Below are 14,230 nucleotides of genomic sequence, written 5' to 3' on the forward strand. Positions count from 1 at the left end.
ACGAGATCCCCGGCTTACGCCACACCATCTATGCCGACGATATTACACTGTGGACGGCCACGGGCTCGGATGGCCAGATTGAAGAGACCCTTCAACGTGCCGCCGACGCCGTCGTTCACCACGCAACGCAGGCAGGCCTCAAATGTTCGGAGAGCAAATCTGAACTCTTGCTGCTTAGACCTCCCGACCGCCGCAAGATCAAACACCCCCCTTTACCGACCATCCAAGTCTACGTAAATGGCACGGCCTTACCGCAAGTGAACCACATGCGAATCCTCGGTCTTCACGTCCAAACAGGCCAATACAACACCACCACGCTCGACCGGCTGACCGTTGCGGTCACACAGACGGCCCGTCTCATCGCACGCGTGTCTGCCCGCCGGCAAGGCATGCGCGAAAAGGAACTTGTCCAACTCATTCACGCCTTCGTGATATCGCGCATCACCTACGCCCTACCGTACCTCCGCCTTTTACGCAGCGAAAAGGACAGAGTCGAGCGACTCATTCGCAAGGTCTACAAGCTAGCTATAGGCCTTGCCCCCACCACCTCCACGACACATCTCCTGAGCCTCGGTCTTCACAACACCCTCGACGAATTGATTGAGGCACATCGCACTGCCCAAATACAACGTCTTCGCGGAAGCAAGACCGGCCGGTGGATCCTCGATCGCATCGGCCTCACTGCATCGCCCTCTGGCCAAGACCCGACCTGCCTACCTTCTCCGATACGACAACGCTTTGTAGTAAAACCACTACCGAAAAACATGCTGGCCGGTCACCACGACGGGCGTCGACAGGCGAGGGCGCAGGCCTTGCACGAGACCTACGCCTCAAGCACAGAGGCAGCATATGTAGATGCGGCCCGTTACACCTCTCAGTCGAAAGCGTACGCTCTCAGCGTTATGGCTATCCGCACTCCCTCGGACACGACCACTGCCTTACGCATCGCCGGCTCCGTCCGCGCCCTAAACCCCGCCGAAGCCGAAGAAGCGGCTATCGCGCTTGCGGCATCTGCCGGTTACACTACAATACTTAGCGATTCGAAAACCGCCATATTTCACTTTGCTCGCGGCACCGTCACCCCTGGCACCCTACGCCTTCTTCAACCCCTCGCTCGTCAGTCTGACGACGAGGACCCCCCACCCATCTCGCTAGTTTGGGTCCCTGCACACGCGGGCAACCCGGGAAACGAGGCCGCCCACCGGCAAGCTCGAGGATTCGTCAACCGAGCGGCGGGCAGTGCCACGGATCCCGAGGAGGGCCCCGGCGAGCCTCTGACCTCGTATCACGAAATCGCGCAACACTACCGCCTCGCTCGCCAAACAAAACCGCCACCGCACCCCAAACTCACGAAACCCCAGCAAATCGTTTGGCGCCGCCTTCAGACCCATTCGTTCCCTTGCCCGCAAATATACAGTCACATATACCCCGACCTCTTTAGCCAACACTGTTCGCAGTGCGGCACGACCGCCACCCTTGCCCACATACTCTGGGACTGCAGCGAGGACCCACCCCCGCCTGATCTCCTGACCACTCCCTCGCCCGAAGCGTGGGATAACGTGCTCCGGAACTCTAGCCTCGACGTGCAACTCCGGGCCATTCAACGCGCCGAGGAGGTGGCGGGCGGGCACCGCCTGACCACCTTCCTTCAGCGAAATTTTTTTTTTTTCGCTTAAATAAAGTTGTTTTTCTCTCTCTCTCTTGTGGTTTGACCTCTAGCTCTCAAGGTGAAAACTGTTGAGTCGCCGACGGCTGCCCAAGGTAGCGTAATGAAGCTTTTGCCTCAATAATTACAATCATTTTAATGACATCAATTATTAGTTTTAATTAATTTTATCCGTTTAAATTTTAAATATTTGCATCCTCGCTTATTCTGTATTCGTATACACTTTAAAAATGTCGCAGTTTCACCCGAAAGACGAAGCATGAATTGCGATACCAAATTAGTAGAGAGCTAGTACGGAGTAAGGATAGTAGTTTTATCAGCCGTATAAACTTGGACATGCAGCAGCACCAGCAACGCGCAGAACTGTTGTCGACGCCGTCGGCGTTTTGCCCGCGTTCGCACCGAGGGCCTCTGGGGGCGGCTCGAATTTTTTCAACGAGATCAGAACTGGAAACTCGTCGAGCAGCGTCGGAAGTCTTTACCACCTTCTCGTCTCGCAACGTTTTAACACGAAAGTGTTTTATGCCGGGGTCCACCAAGACTTCACTGACGTATTTCCGTCACGGAAATACGTCATAGAACATAATACAAAGAAAGAAACCAGAAGAAAAAGTTCCACAAACATGCAAAATTTGGGAATCGAACCCACGACCTCTCGGTCCGCGACGATAGATCGCCGAGCGTTTAACCCATTGCGCCACAACTTTTTTTTTTTTTTCTTTATTGTCTCATGTGCAAAATTCACTCAATTATCCACAGCCCAGTTCAACGAAGAAGCACGTGAAAATCATATGTAACATTTACCAACCAGCATTATTGCAATCACATCAAAATTCTCTTAATGTTGCCAAAGGTTCTAACCTTGACAACCACTCCGGGGCGCATTCATGCGCCTTCTGCACCTCCAGAAAGGCATTTATACTCTCTCGGAAGTACATTCGCGCAGGTCGTGCGTCTGGGTCACAGTAATAGCCCGCCATTCTAGCGCGCCAGATACTGTGAAGGCCAACGAGCATTACCAGATCAAAAGGAAGCCCATCGTCGTTTTCAATCGCTAGATATCTGATACCGTAGGGATCTAGAGGGAATTCTTTTTGACTGTCCTTTGTAAAACATCCCACAAGAACACTCCCTCCCAACAATGTAGAAAAACATGGTCAATTGTCTCGGGTTGATTACAGATTAAGCAATGTGTTCCCCACGGTACAAAAAAACCCCTTTCTTTCAAAACTGTCTTTACTGAAAGCGTTCCTGTATGAACCTTGAAAAAAAAGGTTTTTACCCCTGGTGGAATTTGCATACGCTTTACCCTTTTTAGTACATTTTGGCCCTGGCTACCTCTGTAAAGGGATCTATATAAAGGAACCGGAAATTCAGTGTCGCATAGATCCCTGTACAGCTTTTTTCTTTGGACAGAACTCAGGTAATCCTTTGAGAAACGTACACTTAGGAAGCGCACAGTGGAGACAACCTCCTTAAAAAACCCCTTAAGCGTTCCGGGAATACTGCTTGTGGCAACAATAAAATCTGGTAGCGCTTTGCTTATTCTCATCTGACACACAGTGCGCAAGAAAGGGTCCCTGACGTCTCGAAAAAATATAAATCTGTTTACGAGCTGACGCAAAAAGAGGTGTCCCAGACCTACTCCCCCATCTTTGACGCGCCTGAATAGGTTCGTCCGACTACACCTCTCCCAACTCGAGGCCCACACAAACACGGCAAATATGCGGTGAAATTTCTGAATGTTTAGCCTAGAACAGTATAACACCTGCATTGTCTACCAAATCTTACTGATAAAGAACAAATTACATACGGTTGCTCTGGAGAAGATGGATAGATTAGCCACTTTCCATCTGTCCACCTTCTCACGCATCTCTTTCACTTGTTGTTGCCAATACCGATCATTATCCTTATAAAATTCAAGCGGCACACCAAGATATTTTACCGGAGTACTTTCCCACCTAATGTTGGCAAAAGTGGCAGGGGTCGAAGGCCACTCTCCATGCCAAAACCCCAGGCACTTTCCCCAATTGACAGGACTTCCAGAGATGTCACTAAATTGTTTAACCACCCTAACTGCTTCAATAACACTTTCTTTGTTTTCACAGAAAAGAGCTACATCATCAGCATACGCCAAGAGTTTAACTTCTGATGCCTGCAGGCGAAAACCTTGAATGGCATCATTCTGCAATATAGAGCGACACAGTGTTTCAATATACACACAGAAGAGAAGAGGGCTGAGAGGGCAGCCTTGGCGTACAGAACGTTGCACACTAATGGACTTTCCTATCGTCTTGTTCACAATTAACTGTGTGGAGCAGTTCTGGTACGCCATGGCTACACCTTGTCTGATAACAGTACCAACATTGATGTATTCCAATATAGCTAACAAAATATCGTGTGATACACAGTCGAACGCCTTTTCGAGGTCTATCTGGAGAACCGCGACACAAACCTGCATAACGTCACAACACTCCAGAACGCATCTAGCCTTATGAATGTTGTTTAGAATCGAACGACCCTTTATACCACAAGTTTGATGGTCGCCTACTATTTCGGGCATAACAGTCTGAAGCCTGGCTGCTAAGATCTTCATGAAGATCTTATAGTCGACGTTTGTCAATGAGATGGGTCTGTATGACGTGGGCAACCTTAGTTTTTCCGTTTGATCTGTTTTTGGTATGAGGACTGTATGAGATGTACGATACGACGGTGGCAGCACATTAAGCTCATACGCTTCATTAAAGACTGCGGCAAGGACTGGGGTAATTTCCTGTTTAAAAGCTTTGTAAAAAGCTGCACTCAACCCATCTGGTCCGGGTGATTTACCGTTATTTAAGTTATCTATAGCTCGATAAACCTCTTCCTTTGATATCGGCTGCTCCAATCTTTCTTTTAATTCATCGTCCAGCTGTGGCATGACAGCCAAAAAAGCATTCTTAAACTTAGGCACGTCAACCTTTCGGAGCGAAAAGAGCGCTTGGTAATGCTGGAAAAACACATCTGCTATGCTAAAGTTATCCTTTACCAAATTACCGTTCCACTCAATCTCATGAATTTGATTTCGACTGGCGTATGTCTTTTCTAACCTTAACGCCCTTTTCGTTGGCACTTCCCCTGCGGTTAGTGCTTCCGCCCTCGCCCTCACGACTGCACCACGGTATTTTTCCTCGTCTATTACTTGGAGCTTCTGTTTAATTTTTCGCACATCATCTTTAAATGCACCAGGCGTTCTGCTTTCAAGTTCAATCAACCTCTTGAGCATTGTTCTTAGTGCGCTTTCGTTCCTTCTTTCTTCGTATCTTATGCAGCTTGACCTTTCAAGAGCCTTCATTTTAATGTTCTGTTTGCACCATTCCCACTGTTCTCCCATATTGCTTGCATAAGCAAAGTTTATTTCACTTATTTTATTTTTTACTGTGTCAATGAAAGTTTTGTCACTGATGAGCTTCGCATTAATTTTCCATAAATCCCAATTAAAACTGCAGCTGTGTTTCTTAGTACCTATCAGGCATTTAACAAGGCAGTGGTCTGAAAATGACATTGGTACCACGTGGTAATTATTACACTTGGGAACCATGTCCAATGAAACGTAAATTCGGTCGAGGCGAGCATGGCTAGTGCCCTGAAAGACCCATTGCGCCACAACGCATTTGCAGAGAGCTACACAGACGCGCCTTATATATCTAACACTCCTCCGTGTACCCGCGCTCTTGTTCGGGGCGGTGCCGCCGCCTACGAGCAGAAAAGAGAAGTACTGCATTATGACACTAACGCGCACCGACAGTGAACGCTTCGGTGGTCTCACCACTACGACGTCTCGATGCCAGCATTCGAAGGGACGCTGGCATCAAGAAGCACTACCAACGCCACCTAGGTGGCGTTGGTAGTGGCGTTCACCGTACTCAGCACAGCGGAGCGTGGCCTTTGCAATTAGCTCTGAAAATGTTTCTGAAGTTGATCGCGGAGGCTGCAATTACGACGCGCTGTACGCGCTGATTTGACTCGGTGACGATTCAGTTACGTGCTTTGTCTTGCGCGTTGTATTAGTGTGTCAGTTACGTGCTTCGTCTTTCGCGTTGTGCTAGCGTGTGCAGCGTAGTGCAGCTTCCATATGCACGACGGTTGCTCATGGTCATCGACGTTGGTAGTCGTGATGGAGGAGACGTGCCACCAGGCGTCAGCGTGGGTGCATCAACGTCTAAGGGCGCTTTAGCCACAAAACACCAATAGACATTATATATCAATGTGCAATAAACATTACACTACTTCTGTGAAGACACGTTTCACTTTCGTGTTCTATACCGATTCCTATATAAGAGGGATCAACCACATTTTTTTTATATCAATGCGCATTTGGTGCCGCAGCTAAACGTTGCCTCCCCTCCCTCCCTCCCTCCCTCCCGTCCCCCCACGGCCTTTCGCGCGACGGAAGAAGTCGCGTTTGCTCTCTCTCTCTCTCTCTCTCTATATATATATATATATATAGGGTGATTGTAAAGGAGGAAACAGACGCTTAATTCTGCAGCCCTTCAGGCAGCACGGCGCAGAACGCGCGTTTGTTCTCCGCCGTGCGTTCGCTCCCTGTGAAAGCGCGCGTCCCTCCCGCCCTTTCACTCGCAGATACAGCGTCCGGCGCGCGGCGACAATTTCATACATACATCATACGGAACCTCACGGCGACGCCGACGGCAGAAATCCTCTTTGAGTGTCCATATAATTGCTATCGCAATAAAAGTAGTGGCAGACGCTGAGCGCGCTGCACTGTTGGAAGAAGAAAAGCGGTAAGTCGGCGGCACCACAGTAAAAGACGCTATATGGTAGTAATTTCATGCTTACATCTACTCTGGATTACGGGAGAGTCCACGTTTTTTATATATCTTTTATTCTGTTTGCGGCAAAAAAAGTTGTCGCAGTTTCACCTGAAAGGCGAAGCATCAATTGCGATAGCAAACTTGTAGAGAGCTATACGGAGTAATGATATTAGCTTTATCAGCTGTATAAACTTGGACATGCAGCAGCATCGGCAACACGCAGAACTGTTGTCGACGCCATCGGCGTTTTGCCCCCGTTCGCTCAAAATGCGTGCGGCGTTGGTGACTGTTGCCGGAGCCTCTGATATAAATAGGCACTGCGTGCCGCAGCTAAACGTCGCCTCCCTTCCCTCCCCCTCCCCCACGGCCTCTCGCTCGTCGGAAGAAGGCGCGTTTGCTCTACATACATGGTGATTGTGAAGGAGAACAGAGACGCCTACTTCTGCAGCCCTTAAGCGAGCAACGCGCGTTTGTTCGCCGTGCGTTCACTCCCCGTGAAAGACGCGCCCCTCGCGCCCTTTCACTCGCACATACAGCGTTCGGCGCGCGGCAACGATTTCTTCTCCAAATGACGTCATACGGAACCTCACGGCGACGGCGACGGCGACGGCAGAAATCTGCTTTTGAGTGTCCATATAATTGCTATCGCAATAAAAAAAGATTGTAAACGAACCTACTCGCGACGCCTTTGAGCTAGTGAGCAGCACAGAGTGAGTCACATAGAGTGTTGAAGGGTCTGGTTGGAAGTCAACCTCATGTCATGAGAGTTGTCATGGTCTCGATATAAAATTATTTCACCGATTTTTTCCAACGGCAAATATTCAAGCTGAAGCTGAAATGCGCCATTCGGACTCTCCATTACGCGACACACACACACACACACACACACACACACACACACACACACACACACACCACACACACACACACACACACACACACACACACACACACACACACACACACACACACACACACACACCACACACACACACACACACACACACACACACACACACACACACACACACACACACACACACACACACACACACACACACACACACACACACACACACACACACACACACACACACACACACACCAGTGTAACCCTGCAATACTGTATAGTATAATTGGGCAGCACTTCCACTCTCGTCGCGTTGTGATTATCGGTGTCAATCATCGGTGTTATCGGTGTTATCGGAGCCGTGTCACACAATCAGCGACAAACCGCACGCAAGAGTCAAGCTACTTGCTTTCCCGGGCGAGCTCTCTCTCGGCGCTCATCAGCCCTAGGTGGATTCTCATGGACACGGTCGGGTCCCTTCGCACCAAGAGCGCGCAAAGCAGGCTCTGTATTTGGCTCACGGGCACAGCCGTATATACAGGCACCGCACGCCGGTGAAATGGCGTTGTGGCTATTGCAGCTTCCAATACAAGTGCTGCGGACACTAGTACGCTTGCACTGCATGCGACGGAAATGGAGACGACGCTCTGAAGAGCCACCTGCACGCGCAGGCTTCTCTGCTTGCTTGAAATTGATCAACGAAGTCTTGCCCAATGCGCGACAGCGTTAGAAAGCGTAATTCTTGGTCATTCGCTGCGATTTCATATAGCTATACATAGCATGCAGGGTTACCATACCATTGCAGAACGGAAGAACACTTGTCTATATAGACGAACGATACATATAGAGAGTAGCGTGAATGTGTAACCGCGCAACTTGTCTAACGATATATGCTCCCTGCGCTCGCTAGGCTGTGCGGTCTGCCACTGCTGTCAGCTTGAAAATCTTGAACGTACGCTGCCTATACGTGCTTGCAACGTCCGCGTGGATTCCATTGTGCTTCGGCTAAACGAGAGCGTGTACACCAGGTATAGGTCGTGTGCCCTATGTACAGTTTAGTGGGAGAAGCATCGTAATCAAGTTGCTATAACTGGTTAGCTCGACGGCATACGTCACATGTTCTTACACGACGAAATGCTGTTGCACCGCGCGTACACATTCTTTGAGGAGCAATCCGCTGCTTCTGGGCCGTGAAGGAGGGAAGTGTGGGGCGTGAAGGGTTTACGACGCCGTCGAAGAGCTTTCGTTTTTATAACGTATAATGGCAGACGATGTGCAAGGAGCGCTGAGTATCTTCACCTGACGAGCGCTTTCGTCCAATCTCAGCGGTGAACATGCAAGAGTGGCATGTTCTACTGTGCACTGACAGTGTGTGAGGCGTAGGGAGGATATAGCTTTTGTGTAGGCTTCCGGGAAACCATAGTTGAAGTAAGCGCTCTCGTCCCGTTGTAGTGGCCAATGATTGAAAAGTCGACGAGAGTCTTAATACCAGTACTTTCAGAAGAATGTGCGTAGCTTTATAATGCAGGGAGTATATTCCCGACTATACCACCACCGGAAGCGTGTCTGGAAGGTTGAATATCCATACGTGCAATATTCCCCGTTTACATTGCGTGTTTCTTCCGTGTTTCTAATCTTGCATGTTTCACGTCGACAGTTGTCGTAATAATTACGGCGTGTTCTACCTAGAAATAAGTCACTATTGTATTTGACGAAGCCTTATCCCTCTATTTGCCAAATACGACGTGGTTGTTGTTGGCTGTGAATTTGAATATATGATCGTCGATGACGTACGAACGCGCAATGAGAAACGGACACTTCATTTTCATGCATGATAATTATACGTCCATGCAGAAGTGAGTACGTTAACATGCATGCCTAAATTCAGCTTCACAATAGACGCGCGAGTGTTTCTAAGAAAATGCGGGCGTCCAAAGCACGGAGAAAAAAAAATAAGCAGAAGGGAGAGAGCCGAAGGCTACACACATTACTCGTATATAGGTAACGGAGTTATTCACGGCGTATTTGCGTAGTCACCCCCCTTGTCATTGGCAGTGTTCAGGTCTTTGACCCGCTCCGCAGGCCGAGTGTCAAGGGGTCAGGAGGTAAGAGGCGCAAGAAAAGGAATTTGTTACGCGTGCTTTTACATGGTCGACAAACACGCAAGCCATTTTGTGGTGTCCTGATCAAACAAAGGCGTTGCAAAATGAGTGGAATGTGTAAAAAAAAAAAACAATATTAATGAACACAAGTGATTTTTTTTCTCAGTAAAAGTAATAAAATAATATTACAAAAATAAAGAAAGGGATGAGGCAGGGGGCTGAGTCAGTTCCGAGGAATGCTAAGAACTGATCGTGAAAGAAAAGAAAATGAAAAAAAAATAATACGTTCGAAAAAGCAACGTAGAAAAAAAAAAGACTCTAAATATAAAAATTATGTGGCAAATAAAAATGAAAAGCAAGACAAGGTACAGTAATGTGGACGATTCGGTCCGTTTCCCATGTGGAGTAGTGCGCATTCTTTCAGCATCACCCACGTACTCGTTTACATATCCGACGATTGACTTATTATTTTAGTTACTCTAACCTATGCAATAAAAATCGAGAGGCTCATTTATGCCGTGCTTGATTGTTCTAAATTGCTGAATAAAACATGACTCTCTTCGCTCCCGTGCACGAGAAGAGCGCAAACCTAACTGAGGAATGGTGACACATATTTTGTCAAATGAATGCTCTGGCAGACTCGGATGTTTTGAAATTGGGAGATGAGGTAGCGCGCGGGAGTGAGCTTCGCGGTTATTTAGACGGAGTCTGAACGTGGTCCCAGTCTGGCCTATTGACCCTTTTCGCGGAGCAGTTTGTTATAGAGAAACGAGATGGCGCTGTCGGCGCCGCGCCACACGTGGCCTCAGCGACAGCGCCCGAATACGAAACCATTACCGCTTCTACCTTGCTTCTGTGCGATCAGCCGTCGGAAATGCAACCGAGTTTTCACTGACGCACTGTGCTCCAATCGTGCTGGATTGAATCATGTGGATTGGAGACGTGTGTAGTAGTTGGCTGCAGAAATAGTGACTGGCATATTAAGGAATGGAATGAATCTGGGTGGCCGAGTTCGCGGACCGCTGCTTCAACTGTCCGCACGTGTATCCGGCACTTTGAGATGTACGGCTTTCCTCGAGGATACAGAAATTGGCTCATCCGCCAGCTTTGTAAAGGTAAACTCCAAAGAAAGGGCTTCAGCCCTGGAACGTCGGCAAGAGTGAGTACCGCTCGTTAAATAATGACAAAGGTAGTAGCGCCGCTTCCTGTCATAGTAAGTTTCGCGCACGTTATCTATACACATCTCTCCCAACTGGCAGGGAAACTTACGCCCGCTCTATCGCCGACGTATCAAGAATAAGTGAATGTGCGCACACTTGAATATATGCGCACTATATACGCACAATAAGTGACGGAACTACACCGACAGCGCACGAATAGTCGAAGCTTAATGTTTCGTGACGGCCCGCAAGAGTAAGCGAGTTACTAGCGATAATACATCTTTGCTACAAGGGATCCCAATGTACAGAACAGCTATGTATCAAGCCTTGTGCGCAGCAAGGACAAATCTATCGGAACTGAGCACACCCGCGAGCGAGTAGGCTGAAGATAATCGGATAGTGACTGCACCTAGGAACTTTACTGAGTCGGAAACGTGACAAACCGCTGCTTCAAGATATTTGCCAAATAAAGAACGGAGAGCAAAACACGCTAATTCTGGTTCATTTCATGAGCGGAAAATTTGGATAGCTTGGAATACATATTTAGCCCCGCTTTGAGAACAAGCACCATATTCGCTGCCCGCGCCGTTCCGACATAGATTATTCCGCTCCGAAAGCGCTTCTGCATGTTCTCTGAAGCTGTGGCCAAAGCTTCCTGTCGTCCATCCAGTCACCGTCTACGATATCTCCCGAAACAGAGGTGTGCTAAGCCGCACCGGTGTCACACACATCCATTGTAAACACGGAGGCAACGGAGGCAGTTGAGGCAAGCAATTGACGCGTCACCGCGTGATCAAACATGGCAGCGCCCACGGGATCGCCGCGAAAAGGGACAATAAGGTCCCTAAGTCACTCTGAGCTCGAAGGTGAGCCAGTGTGTCACTCTCATTCGCCACCCTGCACATAGGAGCCCTTTTCTAATCGACGCAAATTGCCCTGCAAGGCACGCGGACACTACGTCACAACTGGACACAACGGCACATCGGGGCACTACCAGGGGGGGGGGGGGGGGGTGCGAACGCCCAATATTGCCTTCTACACTACCATTGCCCCCCTCATAAACACACAGACATCTCTTCGACTACCAAGGTGAGCCCAGTGTGGAAAGCCCCCCTGCACCTCTAACGAAAGTAAAGCATCACAAAGTGTCACCGGTATTACTCAAACTGCGAGCCGTTGGCGACTGCCTGTTGAAATATCTCAGGTCCCCGAGTGAGCTACACAACAGGCCAACATAATCTGTGACGTGCTAGTACTTCACGAAAGGTGACGTAAAGGTAAGAACTCGCACTTTATTTTTATTCTTCGCCGGGTTCTCAGTTCTGGCAGATAACAACGGCTCGCATAAGGCAATTCCCAAGGAGCAACCACCTACGCATCGCTTTCGCTTATCTTATCTGCCATTCATTCTGTGAGCTGTCCAGCTGGTGACGCTGCGGCGTTCTCGAGGACCAAGAAATACGGCTTATCTCGCAAGGCTTCGGTAACGTGGCTGTGTTCTGATATATGCAGCGCCACTCGTTACGGCAGCCAATTGGCCGCGGATGTATCGGTTTCGAGGCGTCTGGAGGATCGCTGAAGTGGTCGACGTTCTCGGATATCGATTGACAGCTGCTCTAAAGAACCAAGGTAAGCGTGCTTTGTACTGAAAGAAGACTGGTTTACATGTTCCAGGGATCGAGTCCTTTGAATGAGATCAAGGGACCTAAGCCTGTCAGCGATACCGAGTAAGAAGCAGCGTAGTGCTACTGTTAGAAACCAAGCACACTTACACAGACTAGAGGTGACGTGCGAATTGAACTGTTGTATGCCGCTTTCAATGCCATGGCGAATTAGCCAGATGACAGAAAGGCAATGCCTATCATAAATGTGTCTTCAACGACCTCCAGCAATGCGTCGAGGCGGCCTAGACTTAAGTCAGCAAAATTTTAGCCCATTACAGGCAGATCGAGGTGCTCAGGACAATCGCACAGGGTGCCCAAAGATTGTTTACCAATCTTCTATTAAGGACAACAAGAAAATGACGCTACCTGTTGCACAATAACTTCCGTTGTGCTACACATATAATGATAATAACGTGGCCATAGGCGACCTAAATAGAACATGTGTATGGAGAAAACATCGCCTAAAAATGGATCACAGGGCATAAAGACACAGGACGGTACGCTGACCTCTAACAGTTGGTAGTTCGTTCAACGTCCAGTATTTTAGCGCTGTTTGCTCCCTATAGCCAGCGATCCTGCTGCATTAGCGCCGTGTAATCAATCCACGTTATGACTAATAACACATGCAATTCTTTCGTACTTTGCATCGTCATCGTCAGCTTATTGTATGGCCACTGCAGGATGAAAGCTCCTCCCAGTGATCTCCAAATGCATCGATCTCGCGTACGCCAACATCCATCTTCTTATGCCTGCGAATATCCAAACTTCATCACACCCCGTAGGGCTCTGCTATCCTCGACTGTACTTCCCTTCGCCTTTGGCAGCTATTATGTTGCTCTACTAGAACACCGGTCGTCTGCTCAATGCATTAAACTATACATCTGCGCAACTCCACCTCTTTCTTTCTCTCCATGTCAACTAGAATAAAACAAATCAACGTTTGTTCGCTATTGCATATTTCCGTATTCTCGTCTTCTAAAGTTTCATCGATAATTTTCCCGTTCAATTGCTCGTCGAGCTAACCTCCTTATCTTCTTCTCAACTTTTTTTGTCATCCTCCATGTATCAGCTCGATAGTTAGTACTCATACGATGTACCGATGACGTGCTTATCTTTTCGGGGCTTGTTCATTCACGTGATTTTTCTGGCAGCTTAGTTGCTGAGGCCGTTGCCGGAAATATCGCAATGGCCCGACAACCACATAAACGCGGTGTTGTTTTTATACCTGCGTATCGAGGACTGACACAGCCCAGCACCTAAGCCAGTTAGCGCACGGTTTGATATTACAGGAGTGGCACACTCCTGTATGCCTTAAGCCACTATTGGCTGCATTCACTCGAATGCTCTACCATGTGCCCCAGCTAACGTTAGCCAAGCTGTTCAACGAAAAGAAAGATTTAAAAAGAAAGACAGTGCAAGATACAATTATATCGTTACGTTACATTGTTACGAACAACGTGACCGATACGCTGGCAGGCAAAACGTACCGGCAGATCGTCTGCGGTTCGCCACTAGGCCGGATTCCGGTAACGTGCAGGATACCGCTGACCAGTAGATGGACAAGGAGCATTGGACAGGTGTTAAGCGGCAACGGCACATACTGCATTAACTCCAAGATTAGCGAGTTGTTAGCGGATTATTGCCTGCATAAATGGCACTGTAGGCAAAGCTTTTGGGCTCAATGAGGGGGGGGGGGGGGGGGGGGGCTGCAGGAACCATGACTTCACGTTCTCACCGCACTATTGGCGTCAGGTCGTTTGATGACGATGGATGTGGCATTCCTAGCCTGTCGTCATAAGTGGATGTCGCAGCTGTGTTCGGCAGACGTGCGAACGGCGTTGTAATGCGGAGGCTCTTGGCCTGCTCAAAGAGTTGACACTCTTTGATGATGATGCCTGTACTGTTTCACAATGTTTGCACATGAGCAGGCTGAAAGCATTGTCAGCGATTCCCTTCAGTACATGCCCAACCTTG

At 48.6% G+C, this 14,230-nt stretch overlaps 1 protein-coding gene across 1 annotated transcript in view; it reads left to right on the forward strand.

Moving 5' to 3' along the window:
* Positions 1-12,228: 12,228 nt before the first annotated feature.
* Positions 12,229-14,230, forward strand: part of LOC119430910 (calcium-activated chloride channel regulator 3A-1-like) — a 63,153-nt gene continuing 61,151 nt past the window's right edge. Inside the window, exon 1 of the mRNA XM_049657488.1 lies at positions 12,229-12,319. Within this exon, the coding sequence (XP_049513445.1) occupies positions 12,258-12,319 (62 nt within the window). The 5' untranslated portion in view covers positions 12,229-12,257. The remainder of the gene's footprint in view (positions 12,320-14,230) is intronic.

The sequence above is a fragment of the Dermacentor silvarum genome, chromosome 10 (genome assembly GCF_013339745.2).
Source record: "Dermacentor silvarum isolate Dsil-2018 chromosome 10, BIME_Dsil_1.4, whole genome shotgun sequence".
Classification (NCBI taxonomy): Eukaryota; Metazoa; Arthropoda; class Arachnida; order Ixodida; family Ixodidae; genus Dermacentor; species Dermacentor silvarum.